At 54.5% G+C, this 27,099-nt stretch overlaps 4 protein-coding genes across 9 annotated transcripts; 3 read left to right on the top strand and 1 right to left on the bottom strand.

The window, feature by feature from the left end:
- Positions 1-1,450: 1,450 nt before the first annotated feature.
- Positions 1,451-7,186, bottom strand: LOC116449673 (C-factor-like). 2 transcript variants are annotated; one of them, XM_032121403.1, is made up of 6 exons: positions 7,011-7,185; positions 4,167-4,218; positions 3,267-3,457; positions 2,790-2,948; positions 2,408-2,518; positions 1,451-1,731 (listed from the first exon to the last, which is right to left on the bottom strand). In XM_032121403.1, exons 1-6 carry the CDS (start codon positions 7,149-7,151, stop codon positions 1,618-1,620), a joined length of 768 nt encoding a protein of 255 aa, XP_031977294.1. In that variant the 5' UTR covers positions 7,152-7,185; the 3' UTR covers positions 1,451-1,617. The 2 variants fall into 2 exon arrangements, with proteins under 2 accessions (XP_031977294.1, XP_031977295.1); XM_032121404.1 differs by lacking the exon at positions 2,408-2,518 and having other exon boundaries at positions 7,011-7,186.
- On the top strand, positions 6,587-17,072 carry LOC116449672 (C-factor-like). Of its 4 annotated transcripts, XM_032121400.1 has the most exons (7): positions 12,684-12,870; positions 13,565-14,335; positions 15,505-15,556; positions 15,703-15,890; positions 16,205-16,363; positions 16,463-16,582; positions 16,870-17,072. In XM_032121400.1, exons 2-7 carry the CDS (start codon positions 14,189-14,191, stop codon positions 16,981-16,983), a joined length of 780 nt encoding a protein of 259 aa, XP_031977291.1. In that variant the 5' UTR covers positions 12,684-12,870; positions 13,565-14,188; the 3' UTR covers positions 16,984-17,072. The 4 variants fall into 4 exon arrangements, with proteins under 4 accessions (XP_031977290.1, XP_031977291.1, XP_031977292.1 ...); XM_032121402.1 differs by lacking the exon at positions 13,565-14,335 and having other exon boundaries at positions 12,802-12,870; XM_032121399.1 differs by lacking the exons at positions 12,684-12,870; positions 13,565-14,335; positions 15,505-15,556 and adding an exon at positions 6,587-6,889.
- Positions 17,073-18,770: 1,698 nt separating this feature from the next.
- Positions 18,771-21,675, top strand: LOC116450071 (C-factor-like). Its single transcript, XM_032122114.1, has 6 exons — positions 18,771-18,937; positions 20,109-20,160; positions 20,307-20,494; positions 20,809-20,967; positions 21,067-21,186; positions 21,474-21,675. Exons 1-6 carry the CDS (start codon positions 18,791-18,793, stop codon positions 21,585-21,587), a joined length of 780 nt encoding a protein of 259 aa, XP_031978005.1. The 5' UTR covers positions 18,771-18,790; the 3' UTR covers positions 21,588-21,675.
- Positions 21,676-23,372: 1,697 nt separating this feature from the next.
- On the top strand, positions 23,373-25,724 carry LOC116450070 (C-factor-like). Of its 2 annotated transcripts, XM_032122112.1 has the most exons (6): positions 23,373-23,539; positions 23,898-23,949; positions 24,154-24,341; positions 24,656-24,814; positions 25,164-25,283; positions 25,501-25,724. In XM_032122112.1, exons 1-6 carry the CDS (start codon positions 23,393-23,395, stop codon positions 25,612-25,614), a joined length of 780 nt encoding a protein of 259 aa, XP_031978003.1. In that variant the 5' UTR covers positions 23,373-23,392; the 3' UTR covers positions 25,615-25,724. The 2 variants fall into 2 exon arrangements, with proteins under 2 accessions (XP_031978003.1, XP_031978004.1); XM_032122113.1 differs by lacking the exon at positions 23,898-23,949 and having other exon boundaries at positions 23,460-23,539.
- The last annotated feature ends 1,375 nt before the right edge of the window (positions 25,725-27,099 follow it).

Raw genomic sequence — 27,099 nt, 5'->3', positions numbered from 1 at the left:
GCTCCAGCTGGCTTGTGTGGAGTAACTGGGGCAGGAGAACCTCTGCCAAGGGGCAGGGAGGGCACTCAGGGGAGGATTGGCCATGTCTCTGAGCCAGCACTGGGCTGAGCACGGCAATGCACTGGCAGGATCAGGCCCTTCACCCACACTCCTGTCCCTCAGCCACTCCTTCCCAGGGATTCCCCTCCTCCTGCTGCCATCACAGCGCTGATAGGGAGGTGCCCAAGCGAGCACTGACCACTCTGGCCACAGATATGAGCTGGGAAAGAAAAGAGCAAGCATTTACATGGGAAACAGGTGGCTGGATCAGGTGGAAGAGCCCAGATGGTTCAGAGCTCCCCTGAGGATGAAGCTGAGGTCAGTGTCTCCCTGGCAGGGAGCACGTGGGTGGCTCATGTGGGAACAGCTCCCTGCAGCTCTGTTGGCAGTGCTGGCTCCTGAGGGCCTTGGAAAGCACAGCACAGGCTTGGAAAAAAGCATGTCAGCCTGGGCATAGGGAACTCTCTGGAACAACTCCTCTGGCACAGCCAGGTGGGGCACGGCCTCAAGATTCCCAGGAAAACTGGTTGTGGCAGGCAAGCCCCCACTCCAGGAAGAGGTACAACCCCAGCAGAGGCCAGACCCAGAGGGACCCAGATGCTTCAGCTGGTCCTCTGGATGAGAAAGAGAAGGTGGTGGCCTCTGAGGGAAGGAGTAGGGGGTTGCTTGTCCTGCAGGACAGGTTGCTCTGCCCACCTGAGATCAGGCTTGGTTTTACAGGAGTCCTGGCTCCTTTTTGCCATGCTTCATTAAGAGAAGCTCTTTCCAGAAGGGACAAAACCCTCCCGAGAAATCCCAACACCACCCCAAAATCCGTATCTTTGGGGCTGTTACCACTTCCTGGGAAAATTCATGCAGTCCAGGGCTGCCCAGCCCACCTTATTAATGTTCTCAGCTTCTCCATCCTACAGAAGTGCCGTTCCCATGTTGTGACCCACCATGAGACCAGATTTCCCCCACCCAGGGGTACCATGCCCAGTTGGGGCTCCACTATGGGAAGAGCTGTCTGCCTGGGATTGCAGAATTGGACTGTAGTGTCTGGTCTTCCCATTCCAGCCAGGAGGCTGCTCCCAAAGACACCATGTCCAGCACAAAGTCATCCCAAGGAATCTGTGGCAAATACACCATGCCTTGGTGGAAGCATGGCAGAGACCAGGCAGACCTGGGCATGCTCTGCAGCCAGGCAGGACAGCAGGAGGACAGCAGAGCTTTGGGTGAGTTACATGTCCCTTGGGACTTCCCTTCAGCTCAGAGCAGCTGAAGACAAGGCAGGCAGACTGCTTGGATCACAGGATCATTTAGGTTGGAAAAACACCTCCAAGATAATCAAGTTCCACCATTAATGCCAGGCTATTTTTTGCAGGGGCAAGACAGTCTGAGTGGGGACACTGCAACTGGGAGAAGGCACAGGTACTGATTGACTTCATTTATTAGCAAGGCGAAGGCAGGGATCACATCCTGCCCCCTGGAGTCCCAAGCAGGTCCCTTGCAGACCACAGAGGGCTGAGCACCCTGGTGCTCCTGTGCACTCAGGGAGTCCCGTGGCACCGTGGAGTCCCTTGCAGGGACAGAGAGCAGTCACCAGGGGATAGCTTTACCTTCCCAGTTGAGCAGAGTCCCACTGTGTTTCTCGGAAAGGATTGTCAGCACAGACAACAGCCCCCGCACACTTGTGTCCACTGTCAGGTCAGCCTGTGAAGGGCACAGCGGGACACCACAGTCATTCCAGGCCACCCAGCAGCACTCACTTGGCTCATGTGCAGTGACAGCAAGGGTCCTTCCACCCAGAGTGAGGAGAGAGCCACAGGAGCTGGGACAAGTCCACTATGTGGGAAGATGGTTGGGTATCTGCACTGCTGGCTTGGACGGAGGTGGCTTGGGCTGGGAAGCCAGCCAGGTTTAACCAAACAGGAAGAGATCCCTGCTTCAAATGGGATGCTTTGTGCAGCCTTCTCAAAACTCCAGTGCTGCAGGGACCACTCCCACTCAAAACATGGATCCTGCAGGATGAGTGGAAACTTCACAGACCTGCAACTCCTCAAGGAACGGGTCACATGATGGGATGGTGCTGCTCCTTTCCTCCCTGCTCTGTTGGATTCAGGTTCTCTGCATACCTCCAGGCTGCCCAAAGCCCCTTTTTCCCCCCTGATCAAGCAGCCTGATATGTGCTGATGCTACTTCCCAGTATCCACATATCCTGCAGGGGCCCAACACAGACATGGGAAATTTGGAGCCTGAGAGGCAGCTCATTTTCACATGGATCCGCCCTCCAGAGAGCCATCTTGGCCACCTGAGCCACCTCCGGGGCAGGTTCGTAGGCTGGGTCCCACCCATGGGCTCCCCTTTGGCCTGCTAGGCCAGAACTCACCTCCTGGCTGCCCATGTCTGTTTTCACCCAGCCAGGGTGCAGTGCCACACAGAGGATCCCAGATTCCTTGTAGGTCAGAGCCTGGCACATGGTCAGCATATTGAGGGCAGCCTGGGTGAGGAAGGAAGCATCAGCCATGGGCAGCAAAAGCTCCATGAACCAGCTTCCCTTCCCATTGCTGCCTCTTGGTGAGGGAGAAAAAGCAATACCAGGTCTTCAAGAGACAGTGTGTGTCTCCCCTGGGCAGGCATGCAGGTGCCCTGGCAGCTTGGGAACTCACTCCATCTCTTGATCCCAGGTGTTTCCCTGAGACCCAGCCTGGCAAGGGCAGCGCTGACCCCCATGGAGCTCAGGAGCAGGGGCAGGTCACCAGCGTCCATACCTTGCTGCAGCGGTAGGAGATGACGGGCTTGAAGAAGGAATCAGGTGTTTTCTTGATGGACCCCAAGATGGTGGAGATGTTGATGATGGCTGCCTTGCTGCAACTCAGGCCCTTTTCTTTGCTGTCCTGGGCAGCCTTCTTCAGCAGAGGCAGGAAGGCCTGGGGAGAAGCAACCTAGTGGGACACCCGTGCCTTAAGCCAGCCCCACTTACGGCAACTGCAACCCAGGGAGGGTGAGGAAGAACAGCAGGATGTCAGGGGAGCCCAGGTGTTGCTGCAGTAGCCCTGCCCGCTCCAAATCAGATTTGCACAATTCAGAGAGGCTGCAGAAGGCTTCGGCTGGAGGAGCAGCCCTAGCCCTCCCTTGCGCAGCCCCAAGAAATTTGGCAAAGCCCTCCAAGTTTTCCGTCGTGACCATGGACAGCCTGAGGTACCTTCAAGTTGGGCCAAATTTCATTCCTAGAGTTTCATCCATACCTGGGCCATCAGCATTGGCCCCACTGCATTGGTCTTGTATGTGCTGACCATGTCCTCAGCGTTGGCCGTCTCCAGCGTGGCCGTGGGGGTGTAGATGCCGGCGTTGTTTATCAGCAGGTTCAGCCCCATCCCATTCAGCTTCCCCTCCACGACCTTGGCCGCATCCCTGATAGCGGAGGGGTTTGCGACATCTGCAGTGGGAGAGAACAGTCTGAGAGCTACGGCGGGGCAGGGGAGGAGAGGGAGGGGAGGAAGCCGAGGAAATCCGCGCATTCCGACCCGCGCGGCCCTTCCATTCACGGGCACCAGATGGTGCTGTGAAACCAGCTCCGCGCAGCGCGGCACCCACACATCCCGACTCATCCCAAAACTGCCTCCTCTACCCCTCCGCCGGCAGCTGAAGGCTCCCACCAGGAGAAGCCCGCCGTAGGGGCAAAGCGCTGTTGTGACTCCCCTTGCTGCATCAGTCCCCAGCAGCCACCGCCTCCAAAGTCCATGTCTGAGCAATTTCTGGAGAACCCAGGGCAGTCTCTGGGGGGACAAGTCCCCAAGGAAAATGTGCTAGGACCTGCCTTCCTCCCAGAGCCCTCCTGGTCTCACCTAGGACTTGGGATCAAGGCAGAGCAAGGATGTGATCTCTCAGCTGGGGGAGCCAGGGGCTGCCCAGGATGGATCTCAAGAACATCCTGGTCCTATGGCCATGGAACAAGGAGGCTCCAGGGAATGGGGTGAGGCTGAAACAGGTCTGGAGAAGCTGGGGTTTTTGCAGCAGGTCATGAAGCAGCTCTGAAGAACTGGATCCCCATGCACAGCCTGAAGGCAGGGAGGGAGGGAAGGAGAAATGGGGCAGGCATGGCTGGCAGTCACAAATTTACCAGCTCAGAGGCAGAGCGCACGTACCCAGCTTTACAAGAACCAGATTTGGGTGTTTGGATGCCAGATCTCTCAGCTCCTACAAAAAGAGACATGGAAACAATCAGCACTAGGCAGAGGCGATGCCAAGCATCATCCTGGGGTGCCAGCAATAGCCCACCCTGAGGGAAACATCTTCCAGGTGTTACTCAGTGCTTGTGAACAGCTGGGCTGGGGACCTGCCTTGGTTCTCAGGCTTCTCCCAGGCTCCACAAAGCAATGTGCATGTGCTCAGAGCATGGCACGGCCATGACGGCAAGATGCTGTGGTCACTCTCCCAAAGGGTCATCCATAGCCCAGCCAGAGCCACAGCAAAGGATGGGAGCAAACTGTGCAGGACCAGCTCACCAAGGAAATTACATGAACTGGCTGGGGGTACAGCCAGAAGTGTTTCCCAGAGGCTGCTGGAAGTGAGGTGGAGGAGGAACAGCTGTGAGTGCCAACATCAGATTTGACCTTTAGGGAAATTACATCTGAATAGGCCAGTCCCAGATCCACTCTGCTCTGGACACTACATCTCACCTACTCAAGTGAAATGAACCACTTTGCACATTTTTAGTGGTTGTTTTCACCACATGTGGCTATTGGGAGGAATGGGTTAAAAGCTGAAGACTGGGAAGGAGGACTGTAAATCATTCAAGTGACCTTAGAGCTGTGAATAACCTGTGATAAACGTGCGTGAACAGCAGCCAGTGATCCACTAGCATGGATCATAACAGTACCTGTGTCTCCTGTACCTCTGTACCTGCCTGTAACTCTGCCTGGTGTTGCTTCAGGGATCCCCTCGTTATCAAGATAACAGAAATAAATTTACTCTTCGTGTTTTAGCCATAGATTGTCCTGGTTGTCTGCCTGTGCCGACTCAGACAGTGGAAGATTCAGAAGCTCTTTCCAAAAAGGAAACTTTGTACCTTGTGAGGGATTGGTTACGTGAAAAGGGACATATAGATTCGGGATATACAGATTCTTTGCAGCTTACTGATCTGAGAGGCTGGCTATGTGAGAACGGGCACAAAGACCCTTGCAGTTAGCTGAGCAAGGTCTCATAAGACAATGCACCACACATCCTATGTAACAACTGAAGTTGCAGAATATTACATGTATCTTGCTCAATAACTGAACCACCATTGGGTCTTACTGCTGAGCTACGGGTTTATTTGCAGAGCCAGCAAGGTTAGGTTTTGGCAATGACAACAGACATCTGTGGTTAGAAGGCCAGGGAAAAAAGCAGAACTGCTGACCACAAAAGGGGTACTAAGGAGGGGTTTAGGATCAGCTTAGTAGACGTGAACCACTTAGAATGCACCTTTACAAATATGCATGTAGCCTATTATTGTTAGTATATAAGGAGCTCTGGTACAATCAATAAATCGGATTCCTGCTGATCACTCATATTGAGCGTCTGGGTTTCCCCTCTATCGCGACAGTACCTCACAGTTCCTAGCAGCTCTTTGCTCTGAGCCTCCAACTAGGGCAGGTTTCAGACAACAGAAACTGAACCACCTGGTTCAATGTGCCCAAAAGGATTGCTTTTAGAACTAAAAAACTCTTCCAAACATGCCCACAGGAGAAACACAAATTGGTGGTTTATTGTGAGAGGAATATGGAGCAGGAGAGCTGCTGGCACTGGCTGTGGTTCACCATCAGTTATCTCTGGGCTCCCCCATCAGACCCAATCTTCCCACATTAGCCCTGGGCACAGGAAATGATGTGAAATCCATTGATTGGTTTGTGGTGGCCAACAGATGTTTCTCTTCTCCTGTTTTTCCCAACTGTCTGCCTCATCAGCCTCATACCATCCTAGCAGGAGCTTCCCCCACCCCAACACCTGGCCCAGGCACAAAAGGGCAGGAGAAGTGATGTGGCACCAGCCTGGCAGAACAATACCCTGTTCTCGATGCCCTGTGGTCATGGACTTCAGCAGCACCCTGAAGACACTGCCCTCACCCTACCACAGCCAGAGAAGGCTTAGGGAAGTACCCCCTGGCTAGGAGAGTTGCATGTGGACCACCCTGCAGGAAAACTGGCTCCAGTCCAGCCCTGCAAAAACTCCCTGATCTCATCGCTGCCAGAGTCCTGCAAGTTGTGGGGAGGAAGAATGGGGCAAAAATAAAAGACCTGCCCTAGCTTTTGATCCAGCCAACTTGGGCACCAGCCTCAGCAGGAGCTGGGCACACCTGGGTTGGTGTCAGGATTATTCCTGAGATGGAATAGTACACACATGCAAGAAGATGCAACAAACAAATCAGCTGGAGCCAGGATCTATCAGAGAGCAAGTTTCTCCCTGCAAGTATATCAGTGGACACAGTAAGCAGAGAAGGACAAACTATGCAAGGAAAGTTGGAAGAACTGGGAGGCTTTTTGATTCCCTGCAGAAGCAACATATATGAGTCACTCCCATTTTAGCGAAGTGGAAGGCAAGGACAGGGGGATCTCACAGCTCCACTGGCCACCACTTTTGGAGATCCCATGTTCTGAACCTCCAGATTTTTCAGAGAGCAGCGTAACACAGCAAAACCAGCCCGAGCAGCACCGCTGCCGCTCGCACCGCCTCAGCCCCCGAGACCAGCCCAGCCCGGCCCGTGCCCGCAGCGCACGGGCGAAGCCTTGGCACGGGAGGGCGGGTTCGGGCACATCCAGCGCAGCCCACAATAGCCCAGTGGCGCGGCCCAAAGGGTGGCACGGCCGATTCTCCGCCGGCTGCACTTCAGGTGACTTTCACACGGGGCAGGGCACGGTGCGGACCTCACAGCCCCGCTCCAGCAGCGAGTTGTCCAGGCCGGTGACAGGGGCCAAGCGTGCGACCGCCGCCCCCCCCCGGCCCCCACTGACCTGTGCCCGTGTCCCCTCGGGGTCCCGGCAGGTGGCGAAGATCCAGGCGGGCGGTCGCGGCGAGCTCAGCAGCTGCTTCACCAGCTCCAGCCCGATGCCGCGGTTGGAGCCGGTCAGCAGCACCGTGCGCGCCGCCGCCATCGCGGCCTGCCCGGCCCGGCCTGGCCCGGCCCGCCTGGCGCCGCCTCCCGACCCCGCGGGCCGCACCGGGCTGCCCCAGCCCCCGGGGGGATGGCTGCGGGGGCGGAGAGTGTGCGTATGTGTTAGTGTGTGTTTATGTTTGCCTTCCCACCTCACGTTCAGTGCAAACACAACAACCGCGTCCCGGCCCTGGCGCCCTCGAGGGGAGGAGGGAGGGGTCTCGGAGCGAGCCGGGGGATTGAGGGGACCCTCGTCTCTCCCCAAGGGTGGTGGATGAGGGACAAAGCTTGCAGCAGGTCTGGGAGGGTGTCTTCAGCACCTTTAGCACAGTAATCTATACCACAGATAAGAGTAAAAAAAGCCCAAAACAACCTAAACTAGACCCGTTTAGCATTAGGAAGTACCAGCCCCTTCAGAGCTGTTTTTCTTGCCTGCCCGGAAATGAACCTGAATCGGCTCTGTCCTTGAGCATCAGATGCAATAAATCTGGTAAATAAATAGAGCCACGAACATACACTGAGGCTGTAGGACCTCTCCTATGGAGACAGGCTGAGAGAGCTGGGGTTGTTCAGCCTGGAGGTGAGAAGATTCCAGGGAGACCTCAGAGCCCCTTCCAGTGCCTTAAGGGGCTCCAAGAGAGCTGGAGAGGGACTTGGGACAAGGGCATGGAATGACAGGGCAAGGGGGAATGGCTTCACACTGACAGAGGGCAGGGTTAGGTTAGATATTTGGAAGAAATTGTTCCCTGTGAGGGTGGTGAGGCCCTGGCACAGGTTGTCCAGGGAAGCTGTGGCTGCCCCATCCCTGGAAGTGTTAAAGGCCAGGTTGGACAGGGCTTGGAGCAACCTGAAGGTGTCCCTGCTCATGGCAGAGAGGTTGAATGAGATGCTCTTTATGGTTCTTTATGACCCAAAGGATTCTGTGATTTAGGCAGCAGTTTGGGGTTGCAGGTGTTTTGGGGGATGTTTTCTCCTTGTTTTTGTTGCTGAGTATCAGGTACCTGGTTCAACAGCTGCACCAAAGTATTATAGAATAAAGCAAGGAAAAGGTTTGCTGGCATCTTAGGAATGGGAAAACAGGGCTGGAGGGAAAAGGGAAAACAGAAAAAGGATAATCAGCATCATCTGGAGGATGGTATCTGGAGGGGGTCTGCGTTTACCAGCCCTGCTGCCAGCCTGGAGGTGGGTGGTGTTGTTTTATTTTCAGCTCTTATATAGACAACTACATACCCATTAAAATCCCATTGTGGTGAGCACACAACTGGGATTTCAACAGCGAAGCAATGACTGAGCAACTCTGATGTATATAAGGGTTGTTATTTATGTTGCTTATTTTCGTCCTTGTTTGACAAACACTACACAAAACACCTCTGATACTGATAAATACATCAGAAATAAAATATTTATATCAGTCTGGTGATAACATCAGGTGATTTGTGCTAACTCTATCTTTCTCCATGATTGTTCAAGTACACGGGAGCCTCTGCTCCCCAGTTTACTTTGGGATATTAAAATGCACTTTTTAATAATAATAAATGCATTTTAGACCTTTCTTTTCTTTTGTAGAAGTTAGAATTTAAGAAAAATAAATCTTTGATTATACTACTAAATACTAAGAGAAAAAACCCTCCTTTTAGCAGCTATTTGGATTAAAGTTCCCATTCTCCTTTTCCTGCCTCCTTCTGTGCTCAGGCCATTAAGTCAGTGACTTGTCACCAGAAATGCTGCTCTGTCTATGGAGAAGTTTAGCAAATAATGACTGAGGGGTTCAAACACTTAGGGTGAACCACAAGTCAGGGTCTGGCCACCTATTCCACAGAGATGCTGCATACTGCAGACAAATTACACTGATGAACTCTTCCTGAAAAGTACTTGTTTGAAAAAGCCTTGGAGACAGGGATCCCCAGTGATCTGCTGTGCAGAAACAGTTTAAGTGCAGCCACAGCTGAGGGCAGAAGGAGCCTGTTCTGAATGCAAATGGAAACCGTGAAAGAAAGGCAGCTCCAACTATCTGTAATCGAGTTCTCTGTCGTGTTCCCCATGAATAAAACAGAGGATTATCCATTCTTTGAAAACCTTGTTAGTTAAGTGTTCCGAGGCTTCCAGCAGGTAATAACAAGAAGTGCAACCAAAAAGAAAAGGAACACCAAGGAATAAGAATAAAACAAAAAAGCCCCAAGGCTTATCCAAGTGGTCTAGTTTCACTACAACAGGCATTGGGAAACTCCTGCTGCCTGATAAAGCGTGAGTCTGATGTTGGTGAATTTTGGAGTGTTTGAGGGTATAAGTCATAGAACCCTAGAAAAATCGTAGAACCCTAGAATGTTTTGGGTTGAATGGCACGTTAAGGATCACCTAGTTCCACCCCCTCTGCCATGGGCAGGGACATCTTCCACTAGACCTCCCTAAGAATACAAAGAAGTATTTGAGTTCACTTAGCTAAAAATCAAAACTAGTAATTCCTGTTGCCAGCTCATTGTTGCTGTAATTTGATTAAAGTTTCTGCACTGTAAAGAACAAAGTGCATGTGAGCACGTCCTTTGCACTGAGCTGATGGATCCATCATAAGTGCTGCTTGAGTCAATGGATCTAGAAAAAAATGCAGTTAGAGGGAGAGGGGAAAACACCTAAAAAAAAAAGTAAGTGGGTTTTTTTCCCCTCCCTTTTTACAAATATGGTTTGAAACCAGAATGAACAACTATGGTAAGTTCTAATTTCTGCTGATAAAATACTCAGAGCCCCACCCATTTCACTCAAGTAGTGTCCACAGCTGCTTACAGAACAATACAAGTTTTTGCTGTTCACAGACTGCATTTTTTCTGCTCAGTTGTGTGGGCAATAGCTCACATCATCTAGGCTGACATGACATTTTTGGAATAGCATGGTGCTCAGCTTTTAACTTCTTCGCAGGAAGTAGATTTTCAATAGTTCCTTATATGCTTTTTAATTTAAAGATTGTACTCACTCTTTCGTGCTTAAACGTCTTTCCTTAATAAGACAATGATTTTTTAAACTGGATTCCTAAATTAACATCTGCATTATCACTGTATTTATTCCTAGACTTACATCTGCCTCCTTTTCTCACTTCAACACATGGATGTCAAACCATGGCAGTCACAAGCTGATCATTTAGCCTGTGCCTTAGTGTTCCTGACATGGAGCATATATGCCACGTGTGACAGGCTGTTCTCAGCCATCCCTGTTAGCAAATCTAATAGTGGGAAAGCAAATTCATCTTTCTTGGTGGTTCTGAGGTCCCTCTTTATGGCACTATGCTGAAGCACGAAGGATAACCCAGCCACCTATCCTTAGAGGATGGGAGAAAAGAAGCTCAGTGAGGATCTGTGCTGTCCCCATGGGTCTTGGCAAAGCAGTTCTGTTCCTGTGCTGCCAGCGCTGCTGCACCCAGCTAGCTGAGGCATCTTGGCTGCTGTCATGAGGGGAATATCCCCAGAAAAGTGCTCCTGAACCCCGTGTGAGGCCCCAGGCAGACACAAGGTCCAAGCACTGTGGCCCAAGGGAGGTTGCATGGACAGTGTGAACATTTTAAATCCTCAGTCTCATAGAATCACAGAATAGTTTGGGTTGCATGGAACCTTAAAGACCATCTTGTTCCAACCCCTGCCATGGGCAGGGACACCTTCCACTAAACCAGGTTTCTCAGAGTCCCACTCAACCTGGCCTTGAACACTTCCAGGGATGGGGCAAACACACCTTCTCTGTGTAATGTCTGCCAGGGCCTCCCCAGCCTCACAGGGAAGAATTTCTTCCTAATATCTAATCTGCCCTCTGGCAGTGTGAAGCCATTCCCCCATGTTCTGTCACGCTATGCCCTTGTCCAAAATCCCTCTCCGGCTCTGATGCAATGCAGGTGTAACCTGGGTGAGTCTGCTATGCAAAGTCTGTAAAGCTATGACAAAGGTGCCACAGGAACTTGACTTGAGAGCTGCAGGTAGGCTCAGGATCTTACCCCTAGTTCCTGCATCCTTTTGCAATGGGGTGTCTCTACTCATAGAGTCATATCATAGAATCACAGGATGGTTTCTGTTGGAAGAAACCTTACAGATCATGTAGTTCCAACCCTCCTGCCATGGGTTTCCAACCCCCATTAGATCACTAATCCTCTTCAGCCCAAAAGAAAATTAATCAGGAAGGGTGGGTAGTGCCCAGCTTCAGTTACAGTGCTGGGTCGGTCTCACCCCACCTCTTGATCAGTGGCTCACTCAGCACTATCTATTGATTCTTTAGCAAGTGACTAACAGGTGATGACAGACCTGAACGCATTGTGGAGCAAATTGGCTTGATAAATAGCAGTGGGTTTGTTCCTTATTTACAGTAGATCAAATGTACTAAAACTAATTGTGCCACACCCCAGTTCGCCTGGCAGGCAGAGAAAAGCATATTCCTCCATGTTTCTGTCAGCAGCACTGTCATTGTGCAATAACCTCGGTGACTGAGAACTGTGCTTGAGCCTCCAGCAACTGAGGGTGGAAGAGGAGTGACTGTCTTTTGGAAAACTGGCTCTGAGCCTTCCCAGTGTGGTGATGTGAAAACAACCCATTGGTAAAATGGACAGCAGCCTGGGGGGCTGTGGGAGAGGAGCTATAGTGCTCCTGAGCTTGGTGTTTGTGCAGCTGCACCTTGAATCCTGTGTTCAGTTCTGGGCCAGTCACAGCAAGAAAGACATTGAGGTGCTGAAGCGTGTCCAGGGAAGGGCAATGGAGCTGGGGAAAGTGCGATAAAGAGCTGATGAGGGAGCTGGAAGAGCTCAGCCTGGAGAAAAGGAGGCTTAGGGGGCCATTATCACTCTGTACAACTCCGACAGAAGGGTGTAGCCAGGTGAGGTCGAGCTCTGCTCCCAAGTAACAAGTGATAGGATGAGAGGAAACAACCTTAGGTTGTGCCAAGGGACATTTCAATTGGGTATTAGGGGAAATTTCTTCACAGAAAAGATTGTCAAGCACTGGTACAGGCTGCCCAGGAAAGTGGTGGTGTCACCATCCCAGAAGTGTTTAAAAATGCATGGTTGTGGCACGTGGGGACATGGTTTACTGGGGGAATTGGCAGTGTTAGCTTAATTGTTGAAATTGATAATCTTAGAGGCCTTTTCCAACCTAAATGATTCTATGATTCTGAGGGCTTTAATGCTCAGCTTAAGGTTTAGACCATGCAAGAACATTTCCAAGCAAAGAACCATCTGAATCTCCTCTTAGGAGCTGGACCGAGGTACTTTCCAGAGGCTTGGGGACAGCAGCAGCCCTTGTGACAAGGCTGGGCTGCAAGGCAGTAAGGCTGGTTTCTTTGCCCTCTGCCTCTTTGTGCCAGGCTGGACTCAGACTCCTGGTGAAGCAGTGCTTGTTCAAACTCTAATAATCAATAATGCAGTGTGGGGCCCCAGAGAAAAGTCAACATTATAAAGTTACAGCTCCAAAACAGTGGAAGGCTGCACAAATGTGATGACAGAGCAAAAACAGGAGAATTAAAATGTTAATTATTTGTTTTCTGATGTTATCTGCTTCTGAGGCACGGTGGAGGTTTCAGACAGGCTGAAGTCTATTTGGAGGATTTGAGTTCTAATGCAAATGGCATCTGTTGGCAATTGAGGTCTGTAGTCATTGAAAAGGAAATACTGAAATGATCTATGGAGCCTGAATGCCAGTTCAGCCATCTGTGAGATCCTCGGTGACAGAGGTGAAAAGACCCAAAGCTTTGTACTGCTGGTAAGTGGTAGGAATCCACACAGGAAAAGAAGTCTCTCAACCCAGTGTGGAAAACTAAAAAAGCAGAAGGAGGTCCAATTAACGTGAGGAAAAAAAAATGGGGGAAAAAATTGTGTGGAACTTAAGGAGAGGCTCAGACTTGGCAGAGAGAAGATATGGGATTGGGTCACCACAGAAGCTGCCAATGTGCATCTTCCCAAATGGGTTTGGGGAGGGGTCCCAGGTCAGAGCCGGGAAGGACCTGCTTATCTCACAGTGTCTGCCAGCTGAGCCTCAGAAAACAGGCTGGAGTGGGCAGGAGGAAATCAGCTGCTGCTGGGGCATGGAGACACACTTGGCATTGCCACTGGGAGGAAGCTGCTCTGGTTAATGCTGCTGCCAAGATATCCTGGGGCAGAAGGCGACATGTGAGCAGTGTTGTTGTCTCCATTGCTGCCCAGTAGCCTGTGCAGTGGCTCTGGGACTCAATGTAGGAAAACAAGGGGTTGGCAAGTGGTTTCTGGGGATATGTTTTCACTTACAGTGGGGCAGGAACACATGATGTACACACGCACCAGATCCAGCCTTGCAAACCTGTAATGAATCACTTGAGGAACTGAACAGCCCTGGGCTCCGCTGGTGGTAGCACAGAACAGTGCCTCATGGCAACAGGCAAGGTGGAGAATAGGCTTTGAGCAGAGCATTTCCTTTGCAGGTGAATGTCCCACGTGCCCGAGTCCTCTGTGGCTCTGAACACAGCTCAACTTATGACTGCATCCCAAGGGCTGGGGAGCATGACCAGCAGCCATGCAGATCCCCACCCTTGTGCCAGGAGACCACGCTGGGTTTGCTCTCCCACCCCACAGGTCTTTTGCTCCACAATGAGGGAGAGGTTATTGTCTTGGAAGAGGCAGGAGCAAGGCAGAGAACATCTGCTCAGGGCCATCTGAGGCACAGCCTGGTACAATGTGCAAAGACCATCGAGCCCACAGCATGCTTGTGAAGGTGTCAAGCCCACCCGAGCCATGGAACTTCCCACATCGACCCACACGCTGCTCCCTCCCTCCACACCTCCACAACAGCCCCGCCTGGCTTATGGCACCAGGTTACCCAAAGAATGCAAAATTTGCCTGGAAAAGCCAAGCGATTTTTGCCATTAGGTAACTAGGATTGGTCCCCAGCTGGGATCTGTGTCCTGGAGCTCAAAGAGCTGGAGCAGTTGCTCCTCCTGGTGAGAAGCCAGCATTGCTGCAAGCCGTGAGTGGGTGGGACACGCTATAAGGAAATATTAGAGAGCTGAGCAGACAGTGCAAGCTGGAGCATAGAGAGAAGCAGCAACATGGGAGAACTTTGTGTCCACTCTGTTCTGGTGACTGGGGCCAACCGGGGCCTCGGCCTGGGGTTTGTGCAGCATTTCCTGAGGATGCCAAAGCAACCCCAGTGGATCTTTGCGACGTGTCGGGACCCCAAGGGACAGAGAGCGCAGGTGAGGCCGGGCTGGGAGGCAGTGGCTGTGCTGGGGGATGGGAGCATTCGGTGCCAGGGGGAGATTGGAAGAAGGAGGGTGCTTGCAAGGGTCTGGAGCTGCAGTCAGGCACCTGTGGCTCAGGGCAGCTGGGCTGGGGCAGCATGGGAGCAGCTGTGCACGGGATGTGTGGAGGGAACAGAGGTATGTGGTGTGTGCAGGAGGTGTGGAGTGTTCCCCATTGTCAGAGACTGAAAATAGTTCATGCCTCAACATTGATATAAAGTTTTGCTCATTATAAAGAAGCTACAACCGAAGAAGCCTCACTGAAGAGTGGGACTTTGAACTAAAAGTCAAACTGTTGATTAGATAAAGGGAAACCTATTGTTCAGTCCTCTCAGGCTGAGCGAAAGGTATGCATCCACAAAAGGCCAAAGCCAGCAGCTATCCCCTGCTGAGCTCACAGAAGCCAGGTTTACACAGACTCCCCCCAAATGAGGGGGAGAAGGAGGTTTTGAATGCATGGTGTAACCTCTGCTGAGAGGCAATAAACACTCATCCTGCGATTACACAAACCGGGCCAGCTGTGGAACCCCCAACCCCACAGGCCACATCCACGGGACATTCACGTGAAAGGCTTTGCCCCACAGGACTGCACGAGGTGCAACAGACCCAGAGTCTGCTGTGAGAGACTGACCCCCCACCCCAGGGGGACATGCCCAGATGTGCCTACCTAGCCTGGGCATATAGACCCATGGGATTCTGTGCTTTCTGGGGGGACCTACACCACTGGGAAGACCTGCTGAAGAAGATCATTGAGGCACCAGTGGGACCCACGGAGCAGTGATATTCTTTTATTCTGTCTCTGTCACTCTTCATCCCACCACCTATTTTCTATTTCTTTCTTTCTCTCTCTCTCTCTCTCATATTTACTATCAAATAAAACCCTTACTGTTGTCACTGGCATATGGTCTCATTTGCACCTTAATTTGGGCAGAGGCATTTCTAAGAACCTTAAAACTGGATCATAGCACCCATGCATCAGGATCAGGGCAGCTGGAGCAGGGTGCTGGGCACTTGGTGGTGCAGGGGCGGAGCTGGAGGGACACAGGCTTTGGCTGGCTTTGCTGGGTGAGCCTTGGCACATCCATCCCAGCCTACTGGTGCCGATGTTTTGACCCCTCTTGCAGGAGCTAAAGGATTTGGCCTCCAAACATCCCAACCTGGTCATCATTGCTCTTGGTAGGTTCCTTCTCACCCCAGTTCCTCTGGTGAATGCCCTGGGAGCTCCGCACTGGAGGCAGCTGTGGGGAGGCACCTCCTTGGAGGAACACAGGGAACCCCAAAGCACCACAGGGTCACTGACCTCCCCTGTGTTGGCTCTGCAGAAGTCACCAACCCCGCCAGCATCAAGGCGGCTGCAGCCAAGGTTGCAGAGCACCTGGGGGGCTCTGGGCTGAACCTCCTCATCAACAACGCTGGAATGGTCAAGCCTAAGACACTTGATTCTGAGACACTGGAGGACATGACCGAGACTTACACCACCAACACGGCTGGACCCCTGCTGATGGGCCAGGTGAGTCCCCAGCACTACAGCACAGCTCCAGAAGGATCCCTTCCCACGTCCACAAGCTGGACATCATAGAGGGTGTGAAGGGCCAGTGGGAGGGGCTCCTGTCACTGCTCTGGAGCCTGATGGACTCTCAGTTGATGAGAAGCTCATGGAGCCAAGGGCTGGAGCTCAGGAGCTGGAGCTTGGCAGGCTGGGACAGTGGGAAGAGGAGGGAGGATGACCCAGTCCTGGTGTCAGTGTTGCCCACTGTGGAAGGAGCTGCTCCCCTGCCCTGTGCCATGTCCGTGTGTGCTCCTGTCCCCTCTGTCTCCTTGCAGGCGTTCCTGCCCTTGCTGAAGAAGGCTGCCCAGGGGAGCCCGGGCTCAGGGCTGAGCTGCAGCAAGGCTGCCATCATCAACATTTCCAGTATTGGTGGCTCCTTTTCTTCTTTCTTTACTTGGGACGTGATACAAGCCACCTCATACCGCTGCAGCAAGGTACTGTCACACCTTTGCTTCCCCTGCCCTCCCCAGCTGTGGGTCCCCTGGCAGCTCCTCTTCCTCTCCCACCACCGTCCCCTCCCTGTCTCCCCACAGGCTGCTCTGAACATGCTGAGCAAGTGCCAGTCCCTGGCGTACCGGGAGCACGGCGTCCTCTGCGTCGCTCTCCACCCCGGCTGGGTGCAAACCGACATGGGCAGCTCTGCTGGACACACGGTAGGAACTCCCCCAGGGCAGGTCCATCAGAGCTCCTGCACTGACTTTCCATGGGTGGGAATTGCTGTCCTGAGCCCCTGGCCATGACTTACCTGCTACTGGGGCAGCTCCTCCTATCCTGTTCATGGGTGCTGGGTGCCCCCATCCTCTCGGTTCCCTGCTTGGCCCCTCTGTCCTGGGTTTTCATGGTTTTCAGTTTTCCCCTTTGCCCTGGAGAGCCTCCTGCCCCCAGCCTTGGCTGCTCCGGGGCCTCAGGCATGGCCTGCCTCTCTCCTTCTTCCCCACAGCCCCCCGTGACAGTGGATGACAGCGTGCAAGGGATGCTGAAGGTCCTCTCCTCCCTCTCTGAGAAGGAGACCGGCACCTTCCTGGACTGGGAAGGGAATGTCATACCCTGGTGAGACACCAGTTCAGGATCCTGGCAGCAGGACTCTGTGCCACTGCTCCCCCCTGTCCCACATCCTCAATAAACTCCTGCTGAGAACCACCAGCTCTGTTGTGCATTGCCAACTCCTGGGATGGGCCCCTTCCCAGATATCCCACTCCTCATCCTGGGATGCAGTGGTGCCCACAGCTGCCCTCGAGCCACGGCTGTCACTGGCATCCCCATGAGTGACAACCTGCAGGTCCCATGGCACCGTGGCTGCCCTCTGGAGACCTCCCCTCCAGGAGGCAGAGGAGAAGCTGGAGCAGGGCTCCTCTGCTGAGAGGAGAGGGATCTTCCGAGCCCCTGCAGGACTGGCTTTCCCCTGCCCAGGCTGGGCTGTCCGAGGGGCTGGGGGTCACAGGGATCAGCTGCCCTCTCCCCTCAGCTGGGGGATGGCTGGTCACAGGTGGGACAGAGGGACACACAGCACTCGGGCAGAGCACAGTGATCCTGCCCCAGGCTTGGATGGGAGGTTTGAGACTGGGTGTGGAGATGGAGCAGAGAGGCATCAGCTGCCAGAGTTTACAGAGATGGGGGGCACAGGGGGACCACAGGGGCACATGTGGGGTAGGGAAGGAGAGAGAAGCTGCTTCCCAAGCCCTTCTCTTCTTGAAGCTCCACAGCCAAGCACCTCGTCACCATCTTCTGGGCAGCCTGGAAGAGGCACAGCCCTGCCAGCACAACCCGGGGAGTGGGTGGACAGGAGAGGGGACATTTCCCAGCCACAAAATGGCTGTGGAGGTGGGAAATGGGACTTGGTCCTGGGACAAACCGTCAGTATGACCTGCCAGAAGGGCTCAGTCCCGGCTGCTGCTGTCCTGGTCTCTGTGCTTCTGCCTGGGAGAACCAGGCAGGGGTGGGTGGCTGGGGCAGGGGGTGTCCCATGGGCTCCCTCCCCTCCACGGGCACCATGCCTGGCACAGCATCCTCAACACCTCCCCTGGCACCTCACCTTGCTGGCCTGGTACGGGTACATGGGGGCCTCTGGCAGCCCGAGGCACAGCCCAATGGAGCCCAGTTTGCTGGAGACGTTGATGACAGCGGCCCTGCTGCAGCTCAGACCCTCCTTCCCCACGCCCTTCGCTGCCTGCTCCAGGAGTGGCAGAAATTCCTGATGCAAGGACACAGGTGCTGCATTAAGATGTGGCAAGCCTGCAGTTTGTGTCTTGCTGGAGTGCAAGGCCAGCAGCTGGTGATGCGCTGGCCATGCAGGCGCCCGTCCTTCTGCCAGGAGATTGGATCCACTGGGTTTGCCTCCCCCATGGGTGCCGTGTTTCAACTGACAATCAGGGAATGCGCATTGGCTTGCAGGAGGCAAGAGCAAGGCAGAGAGTGTCTGCTCATGGCTCATGTCCTGGCTCAGTGGACCAAGGAAGGGAGATGAGATCAAGCCTGCTCCCAGTGTTGAGTGGGTCTGAGGAGGAAAGCCCTTCTTGTGAAGAAATCAAGCCCACGTGAGCCATGGAGCTTCCCACATCTCTTCCACATGCTGCTCCCTCCCTTCTCACCCACAAGCTCCTCTCCTGACTTATGGTACCAGGTTTCCCAAGGACAGCACAATTTGCCTGGAAAAGCCAAGTGGTGTTTGCCCTTTGGAGACAAGGACTGGCTCCCAGCTGGGATCTATGTCCTGGAGTTCAAAGAGCTGGAGCAGTTGCTCCTCCTGCAGCCAAGGGTTGGTGTAAACCCTGACTGGGTGGGGTGTTCGTGGAAAACGCTATAAGGAAATATTAGAGAGCTGAGAAAGCAGCAAGAGCTGGAGCACAGAGAGAAGCAGCAACATGGGAGAACTTTGTGTCCACTCTGTTCTGGTGACTGGGGCCAACCGGGGCCTCGGCCTGGGGTTTGTGCAGCATTTCCTGAGGATGCCAAAGCAACCCCAGTGGATCTTTGCGACGTGTCGGGACCCCAAGGGACAGAGAGCGCAGGTGAGGCCGGGCTGGGAGGCAGTGGCTGTGCTGGGGGATGGGAGCACTCGGTGCCAGGGGGAGATTGGAAGAAGGAGGGTGCTTGCAAGGGTCTGGAGCTGCAGTCAGGCACCTGTGGCTCAGGGCAGCTGGGCTGGGGCAGCATGGGAGCAGCTGTGCACGGGATGTGTGGAGGGAACAGAGGTATGTGGTGTGTGCAGGAGGTGTGGAGTGTTCCCCATTGTCAGAGACTGAAAATAGTTCATGCCTCAAACATTGATATAAAGTTTTGCTCATTATAAAGAAGCTACAACCGAAGAAGCCTCACTGAAGAGTGGGACTTTGAACTAAAAGTCAAACTGTTGATTAGATAAAGGGAAACCTATTGTTCAGTCCTCTCAGGCTGAGCGAAAGGTATGCATCCACAAAAGGCCAAAGCCAGCAGCTATCCCCTGCTGAGCTCACAGAAGCCAGGTTTACACAGACTCCCCCCAAATGAGGGGGGAGAAGGAGGTTTTGGGTGCATGGTGTAACCTCTGGTGAGAGGCAATAAACACCCATCCTCCGATTACACAAAACGGCCCAGCTGTGGAACCCCCAACCCCACAGGCCACATCCACGGGACATTCACGTGAGAGGCTTTGCCCCACAGGACTGCACGAGGTGCAACAGACCCAGAGTCTGCTGTGAGAGACTGACCCCCCACCCCAGGGGGACATGCCCAGATGTGCCTACCTAGCCTGGGCATATAGACCCATGGGATTCTGTGCTTTCTGGGGGGACCTACACCACTGGGAAGACCTGCTGAAGAAGATCATTGAGGCACCAGTGGGACCCACGGAGCAGTGATATTCTTTTATTCTGTCTCTGTCACTCTTCATCCCACCACCTATTTTCTATTTCTTTCTTTCTTTCTCTCTCTCTCTCATATTTACTATCAAATAAAACCCTTACTGTTGTCACTGGCATATGGTCTCATTTGCACCTTAATTTGGGCAGAGGCATTTCTAAGAACCTTAAAACTGGATCATAGCACCCATGCATCAGGATCAGGGCAGCTGGAGCAGGGTGCTGGGCACTTGGTGGTGCAGGGGCGGAGCTGGAGGGACACAGGCTTTGGCTGGCTTTGCTGGGTGAGCCTTGGCACATCCATCCCAGCCTACTGGTGCCGATGTTTTGACCCCTCTTGCAGGAGCTAAAGGATTTGGCCTCCAAACATCCCAACCTGGTCATCATTGCTCTTGGTAGGTTCCTTCTCACCCCAGTTCCTCTGGTGAATGCCCTGGGAGCTCCGCACTGGAGGCAGCTGTGGGGAGGCACCTCCTTGGAGGAACACAGGGAACCCCAAAGCACCACAGGGTCACTGACCTCCCCTGTGTTGGCTCTGCAGAAGTCACCAACCCCGCCAGCATCAAGGCGGCTGCAGCCAAGGTTGCAGAGCACCTGGGGGGCTCTGGGCTGAACCTCCTCATCAACAACGCTGGAATGGTCAAGCCTAAGACACTTGATTCTGAGACACTGGAGGACATGACCGAGACTTACACCACCAACACGGCTGGACCCCTGCTGATGGGCCAGGTGAGTCCCCAGCACTACAGCACAGCTCCAGAAGGATCCCTTCCCATGTCCACAAGCTGGACATCATAGAGGGTGTGAAGGGCCAGTGGGAGGGGCTCCTGTCACTGCTCTGGAGCCTGATGGACTCTCAGTTGATGAGAAGCTCATGGAGCCAAGGGCTGGAGCTCAGGAGCTGGAGCTTGGCAGGCTGGGACAGTGGGAAGAGGAGGGAGGGTGACCCAGTCCTGGTGTCAGTGTTGCCCGCTGTGGAAGGAGCTGCTCCCCTGCCCTGTGCCATGTCCGTGTGTGCTCCTGTCCCCTCTGTCTCCTTGCAGGCGTTCCTGCCCTTGCTGAAGAAGGCTGCCCAGGGGAGCCCGGGCTCAGGGCTGAGCTGCAGCAAGGCTGCCATCATCAACATTTCCAGCATTGGTGGCTCCTTTTCTTCTTTCTTTACTTGGGACGTGATACAAGCCACCTCATACCGCTGCAGCAAGGTACTGTCACACCTTTGCTTCCCCTGCCCTCCCCAGCTGTGGGTCCCCTGGCAGCTCCTCTTCCTCTCCCACCACCGTCCCCTCCCTGTCTCCCCACAGGCTGCTCTGAACATGCTGAGCAAGTGCCAGTCCCTGGCGTACGGGGAGCACGGCGTCCTCTGCGTCGCTCTCCACCCCGGCTGGGTGCAAACCGACATGGGCAGCTCTGCTGGACACACGGTAGGAACTCCCCCAGGGCAGGTCCATCAGAACTCCTGCACTGACTTTCCATGGGTGGGAATTGCTGTCCTGAGCCCCTGGCCATGACTTACCTGCTACTGGGGCAGCTCCTCCTATCCTGGTCCTGGGTGCTGGGTGCCCCCATCCTCTCGGTTCCCTGCTTGGCCCCTCTGTCCTGGGTTTTCATGGTTTTCAGTTTTCCCCTTTGCCCTGGAGAGCCTCCTGCCCCCAGCCTTGGCTGCTCCGGGGCCTCAGGCATGGCCTGCCTCTCTCCTTCTTCCCCACAGCCCCCCGTGACAGTGGATGACAGCGTGCAAGGGATGCTGAAGGTCCTCTCCTCCCTCTCTGAGAAGGAGACCGGCACCTTCCTGGACTGGGAAGGGAATGTCATACCCTGGTGAGACACCAGTTCAGGATCCTGGCAGCAGGACTCTGTGCCACTGCTCCCCCCGTCCCACATCCTCAATAAACTCCTGCTGAGAACCACCAGCTCTGTTGTGCATTGCCAACTCCTGGGATGGCCCCTTCCCAGATATCCCACTCCTCATCCTGGGATGCAGTGGTGCCCACAGCTGCCCTCGAGCCACGGCTGTCACTGGCATCCCCATGAGTGACAACCTGCAGGTCCCATGGCACCGTGGCTGCCCTCTGGAGACCTCCCCTCCAGGAGGCAGAGGAGAAGCTGGAGCAGGGCTCCTCTGCTGAGAGGAGAGGGATCTTCCGAGCCCCTGCAGGACTGACTTTCCCCTGCCCAGGCTGGGCTGTCCGAGGGGCTGGGGGTCACAGGGATCAGCTGCCCTCTCCCCTCAGCTGGGGGATGGCTGGTCACAGGTGGGACAGAGGGACACACAGCACTCGGGCAGAGCACAGGGATCCTGCCCCAGGCTTGGATGGGAGGTTTGAGACTGGGTGTGGAGATGGAGCAGAGAGGCATCAGCTGCCAGAGTTTACAGAGATGGGGGGCACAGGGGGACCACAGGGGCACATGTGGGGTAGGGAAGGAGAGAGAAGCTGCTTCCCAAGCCCTTCTCTTCTTGAAGCTCCACAGCCAAGCACCTCGTCACCATCTTCTGGGCAGCCTGGAAGAGGCACAGCCCTGCCAGCACAACCCGGGGAGTGGGTGGACAGGAGAGGGGACATTTCCCAGCCACAAAATGGCTGTGGAGGTGGGAAATGGGACTTGGTCCTGGGACAAACCGTCAGTATGACCTGCCAGAAGGGCTCAGTCCCGGCTGCTGCTGTCCTGGTCTCTGTGCTTCTGCCTGGGAGAACCAGGCAGGGGTGGGTGGCTGGGGCAGGGGGTGTCCCATGGGCTCCCTCCCCTCCACGGGCACCATGCCTGGCACAGCATCCTCAACACCTCCCCTGGCACCTCACCTTGCTGGCCTGGTACGGGTACATGGGGGCCTCTGGCAGCCCGAGGCACAGCCCAATGGAGCCCAGTTTGCTGGAGACGTTGATGACAGCGGCCCTGCTGCAGCTCAGACCCTCCTTCCCCACGCCCTTCGCCGCCTGCTCCAGGAGTGGCAGAAATTCCTGATGCAAGGACACAGGTGCTGCATTAAGATGTGGCAAGCCTGCAGTTTGTGTCTTGCTGGAGTGCAAGGCCAGCAGCTGGTGATGCGCTGGCCATGCAGGCGCCCGTCCTTCTGCCAGGAGATTGGATCCACTGGGTTTGCCTCCCCCATGGGTGCCGTGTTTCAACTGACAATCAGGGAATGCGCATTGGCTTGCAGGAGGCAAGAGCAAGGCAGAGAGTGTCTGCTCATGGCTCATGTCCTGGCTCAGTGGACCAAGGAAGGGAGATGAGATCAAGCCTGCTCCCAGTGTTGAGTGGGTCTGAGGAGGAAAGCCCTTCTTGTGAAGAAATCAAGCCCACGTGAGCCATGGAGCTTCCCACATCTCTTCCACATGCTGCTCCCTCCCTTCTCACCCACAAGCTCCTCTCCTGACTTATGGCACCAGGTTTCCCAAGGACAGCACAATTTGCCTGGAAAAGCCAAGTGGTGTTTGCCCTTTGGAGACAAGGACTGGCTCCCAGCTGGGATCTATGTCCTGGAGTTCAAAGAGCTGGAGCAGTTGCTCCTCCTGCAGCCAAGGGTTGGTGTAAACCCTGACTGGGTGGGGTGTTCGTGGAAAACGCTATAAGGAAATATTAGAGAGCTGAGAAAGCAGCAAGAGCTGGAGCACAGAGAGAAGCAGCAACATGGGAGAACTTTGTGTCCACTCTGTTCTGGTGACTGGGGCCAACCGGGGCCTCGGCCTGGGGTTTGTGCAGCATTTCCTGAGGATGCCAAAGCAACCCCAGTGGATCTTTGCGACGTGTCGGGACCCCAAGGGACAGAGAGCGCAGGTGAGGCCGGGCTGGGAGGCAGTGGCTGTGCTGGGGGATGGGAGCACTCGGTGCCAGGGGGAGATTGGAAGAGGGAGGGCACTTGCAAGGGTCTGGAGCTGCAGTCAGGCACCTGTGGCCCAGGGCAGCTGGGCTGGGACAGCATGGGAGCAGCTGTGCACGGGATGTGTGGAGGGAACAGAGGTACTTGGTCATGGAGTGCTCCCCACCCTTTTGGTTCAGGGCAGACGGAGCATGCTGCTGGCTCCATGGGAGTGCAGGGATGGAGCCAGAGCAATGTGGGCTTTGACTGGGAAAGGCTGAGCCTTTGCACAGCCCCTCCAGCCTCTCCGTGCCTACACAGTGCCCTCTGTTACAGGAGTTACAGAATTTGGCCTCCAAGCACCCCAACGTCATCATCATCCCGCTCGGTAGGTGCCTCGAGGTGGGGATCCTTTGCCCCAGTTCCTCTGGCGGGTGCCCAAGCTGGGCACACCCTGCGAGTCCTGTGCTGGGAGGGAGCTGTGCCAACGGGCTGCTGCCTGTGGGGCCATCGGGCACTGCTGCCTCTGGGGAACAGAGGGGACTCCACCATGGGGACGCGGGCTCTGACCTCCCCTGTGTCGGCTCTGCAGAAGTCACCAACCCCGCCAGCATCAAGGCGGCTGCAGCCAAGGTTGGGGAGCACCTGGGGGGCTCTGGGCTGAACCTCCTCATCAACAACGCTGGAATGGTCAAGCCTAAGACACTTGATTCTGAAACATTGGAGGACATGACCGAGACTTACACCACCAACACGGCTGGACCCCTGCTGATGGGCCAGGTGAGTCCCCAGCACTACAGCACAGCTCCAGAAGGATCCCTTCCCACGTCCACAAGCTGGACATCATAGAGGGTGTGAAGGGCCAGTGGGAGGGGCTTCTGTCACTGCTCTGGAGCCTGATGGACTCTCAGTTGATGAGAAGCTCATGGAGCCAAGGGCTGGAGCTCAGGAGCTGGAGCTTGGCAGGCTGGGACAGTGGGAAGAGGAGGGAGGATGACCCAGTCCTGGTGTCAGTGTTGCCCACTGTGGAAGGAGCTGCTCCCCTGCCCTGTGCCATGTCCGTGTGTGCTCCTGTCCCCTCTGTCTCCTTGCAGGCGTTCCTGCCCTTGCTGAAGAAGGCTGCCCAGGGGAGCCCGGGCTCAGGGCTGAGCTGCAGCAAGGCTGCCATCATCAACATGTCCAGCTATGCAGGCTCCATTGAGGATGTCTATCTATGGGATTTTGGACAAGTTGTCTCATACCGCTGCAGCAAGGTACTGCCAGATTGTTCTGGGGGTGAGCCCAGACATTTTTCCCTCCGAAGGATCATGCTGCCTTCCAACCCCCCCTCAGTCTGTGCCCCTCTCTACACTGTGACTGAGCTCCTGTCAGTCCCTGGCTACCTCTCACAGCACAGTTATGTGCCTAGCCCTAGGTCTCCCTCAGAGGGACGTGATGGGATGGGACTAGGCTGGGCATTCACACAGGGATAGTGAGGGAGCATCATGTACCCCAGGGAATGGGTAAAACTGCCCTATCCCTGCCCCAGCTGTGGGGCCTGCACACCTTCCCTTGCAGCCCCCTTTCCCCTCCCACCACCGTCCCCTCCCTGTCTCCCCACAGGCTGCTCTGAACATGCTGAGCAAGTGCCAGTCCCTGGCGTACCGGGAGCACGGCGTCCTCTGCGTCGCTCTCCACCCCGGCTGGGTGCAAACCGACATGGGGGGTACAGGATCATGTAAGGTAAGAGATCTCCTGTCCATGGTCTGGGAGAACCTCATCATTCAGAATGCAGAGTTTGCTGGTATCTCATGCTGGGCTGTGTGAGAGCTCCTGGGCAGATACCCTGGAGGCACAGGAGGGAGGGAGATGAGTGACTGGGAACTCTTCTTGTCCCGAGCAATGATCTGTTTCAGGCCAGACCCTTGAGCGTACAACTGTTTCTCCCTCTGTCTCACAGCCTCCCCTGACAGTGGATGACAGCGTGCAAGGGATGCTGAAGGTGCTGTCCTCCCTCTCTGAGAAGGAGACCGGCACCTTCCTGGACTGGGAAGGGAAGGTTTTGTCCTGGTGAGATGCTGATTCGGGATTCTGACTGTGAGGACCTTTGTTGCTGCACTATGTTGTGCCTGTCCCTGAGTAAATGTGTCCACAAACAATAAATAGCACTGTGTGAGCCTCCTTCCCTTGGTCTATTAACTATCACTGAGAGAGTCCTCACTGGTGCTTTGAGAGTCCTTCCCAGTTATTTCTGCGTAACATTGAGCTAGGTTGGTCTGAAGACTTGTTCTTATCTAGCTGGGGACCTGGATACCGTCCTGACAGGAATTTGTCCCAGGGCTCATCCCAGAGCTCTCCCTCAGAATGACAGCACCACTGTACAATGACTCAGGCACTCCTCCCAGTGAGTCCTTCCTCATTTGTCAGTTCAAAGTCCAAGCAGAGCATTGCTCATTGTTAGCTCCTCTACGACCTAGGTCAGGAAGACAAAACCTGATGGGATCCTCCTGGCTTGCTTATGCCCTGCTGTGTTCCTCCAGGAGAGATCAAGGTAGTTAAAAACACCCATGAAGACCAGGGCCTCAAATGGGAAATCTGTAAGTGCAGTCTTGAGCCCTCCCAGGGATGGGAACACTATTCTGTGTTCCTGTTAAATCCTGTCTCTACCTCTCTTCTTGGTGGCTGTGCTTCCTGTTCCAAGCTGGTGTGTGGAGGCAGGATAGGCTCTTGGTGTTGTGTGCATTTCCATGGGGCACACGTGGCACTGGAGGCTCCATGATGAGCAGAGATGCCCACAGGTCCTCTGGGACTCACCATGGGGCTGATGGAGTGAGATGAGGGACCTAATGGGCACATGGGGCCTTGGAGTCCCTGGGGACACCAGGGATCCCCCACTGTATATCCCTGGTGCATGGAGGGATGGGGAGGAGGCAGCAGTGGGATGGTACCCAGGGGGTTGTGGGCAGAGAGCTCTCACCCCCACTGAGTCCTTTCTTCTCCACCAGCACTGAGCCAAACCTGCACCAGAGCCAGGAACAGCAAATGCAGCTCTGGAGTCACCAAAGCACAGTTTTGAAGGCATGAAATTGGGGAGGAAACAGGGAGAGGGATCATGATCAGGCAGGGAGGTGGCAGTGGGACCCTGGGCATGATGGATGACAGGGGCCAGGGACATTCTGGATTACCCAGACCTTCCTGACTGGATCCTTCCCACAGCATCACTCAGCTCCCCGTGGAGATCCTTGTACCATTTGTTGTATTTTTAACTGAATTCCTCCAAATTTATTGTATCACACACGATGATAAAAAGTTAATTAATTCCTCACCTCTTGTATCACTTCGATTCAGCTGAAATGATTATAACCCTGACTTTGCTGTATTATAGGGTGATGGCCCCACTGCATAAGGCCTCTCAACAGTGCTGTCCTTTGCAGCAGTCTCATTTCCTGGGTGCCATCCCAGCACTGCCAGTATTTTGCACAATTTAGGGCCCCATTCCAGATTCCCGAGGCTCCGAGCGGCAGCATCCATTTGTAGCCTCCTTAATAAAACGGGATTT

This window comes from Corvus moneduloides, chromosome 12 (genome assembly GCF_009650955.1).
Source record: "Corvus moneduloides isolate bCorMon1 chromosome 12, bCorMon1.pri, whole genome shotgun sequence".
NCBI lineage: Eukaryota > Metazoa > Chordata > Aves > Passeriformes > Corvidae > Corvus > Corvus moneduloides.
This window is presented reverse-complemented; position numbering and strand designations above follow the sequence as displayed.

What these genes read in the sequence shown, in the direction of transcription:
- LOC116449673 (XM_032121403.1), bottom strand. Translation starts at nt 7,151, where the DNA reads ATGGCGGCGGCGCGCACGGTGCTGCTGACCGGCTCCAACCGCGGCATC. An exon ending in TCTCCTACCGCTGCAGCAAG is followed by an intron (nt 2,519 to 2,789) that starts GTATGGACGCTG and finishes TTCCTCACCCAG; the next exon opens with GCTGCCCTCAATATGCTGAC. An exon ending in CAGACATGGGCAGCCAGGAG is followed by an intron (nt 1,732 to 2,407) that starts GTGAGTTCTGGC and finishes TGCCCTTCACAG; the next exon opens with GCTGACCTGACAGTGGACAC.
- LOC116449672 (XM_032121400.1), top strand. Translation starts at nt 14,189, where the DNA reads ATGGGAGAACTTTGTGTCCACTCTGTTCTGGTGACTGGGGCCAACCGG. An exon ending in CCAAGGGACAGAGAGCGCAG is followed by an intron (nt 14,336 to 15,504) that starts GTGAGGCCGGGC and finishes CCCCTCTTGCAG; the next exon opens with GAGCTAAAGGATTTGGCCTC. An exon ending in GACCCCTGCTGATGGGCCAG is followed by an intron (nt 15,891 to 16,204) that starts GTGAGTCCCCAG and finishes GTCTCCTTGCAG; the next exon opens with GCGTTCCTGCCCTTGCTGAA.
- LOC116450071 (XM_032122114.1), top strand. Translation starts at nt 18,791, where the DNA reads ATGGGAGAACTTTGTGTCCACTCTGTTCTGGTGACTGGGGCCAACCGG. An exon ending in GACCCCTGCTGATGGGCCAG is followed by an intron (nt 20,495 to 20,808) that starts GTGAGTCCCCAG and finishes GTCTCCTTGCAG; the next exon opens with GCGTTCCTGCCCTTGCTGAA. An exon ending in CCTCATACCGCTGCAGCAAG is followed by an intron (nt 20,968 to 21,066) that starts GTACTGTCACAC and finishes GTCTCCCCACAG; the next exon opens with GCTGCTCTGAACATGCTGAG.
- LOC116450070 (XM_032122112.1), top strand. Translation starts at nt 23,393, where the DNA reads ATGGGAGAACTTTGTGTCCACTCTGTTCTGGTGACTGGGGCCAACCGG. An exon ending in CGTCATCATCATCCCGCTCG is followed by an intron (nt 23,950 to 24,153) that starts GTAGGTGCCTCG and finishes TCGGCTCTGCAG; the next exon opens with AAGTCACCAACCCCGCCAGC. An exon ending in TCTCATACCGCTGCAGCAAG is followed by an intron (nt 24,815 to 25,163) that starts GTACTGCCAGAT and finishes GTCTCCCCACAG; the next exon opens with GCTGCTCTGAACATGCTGAG.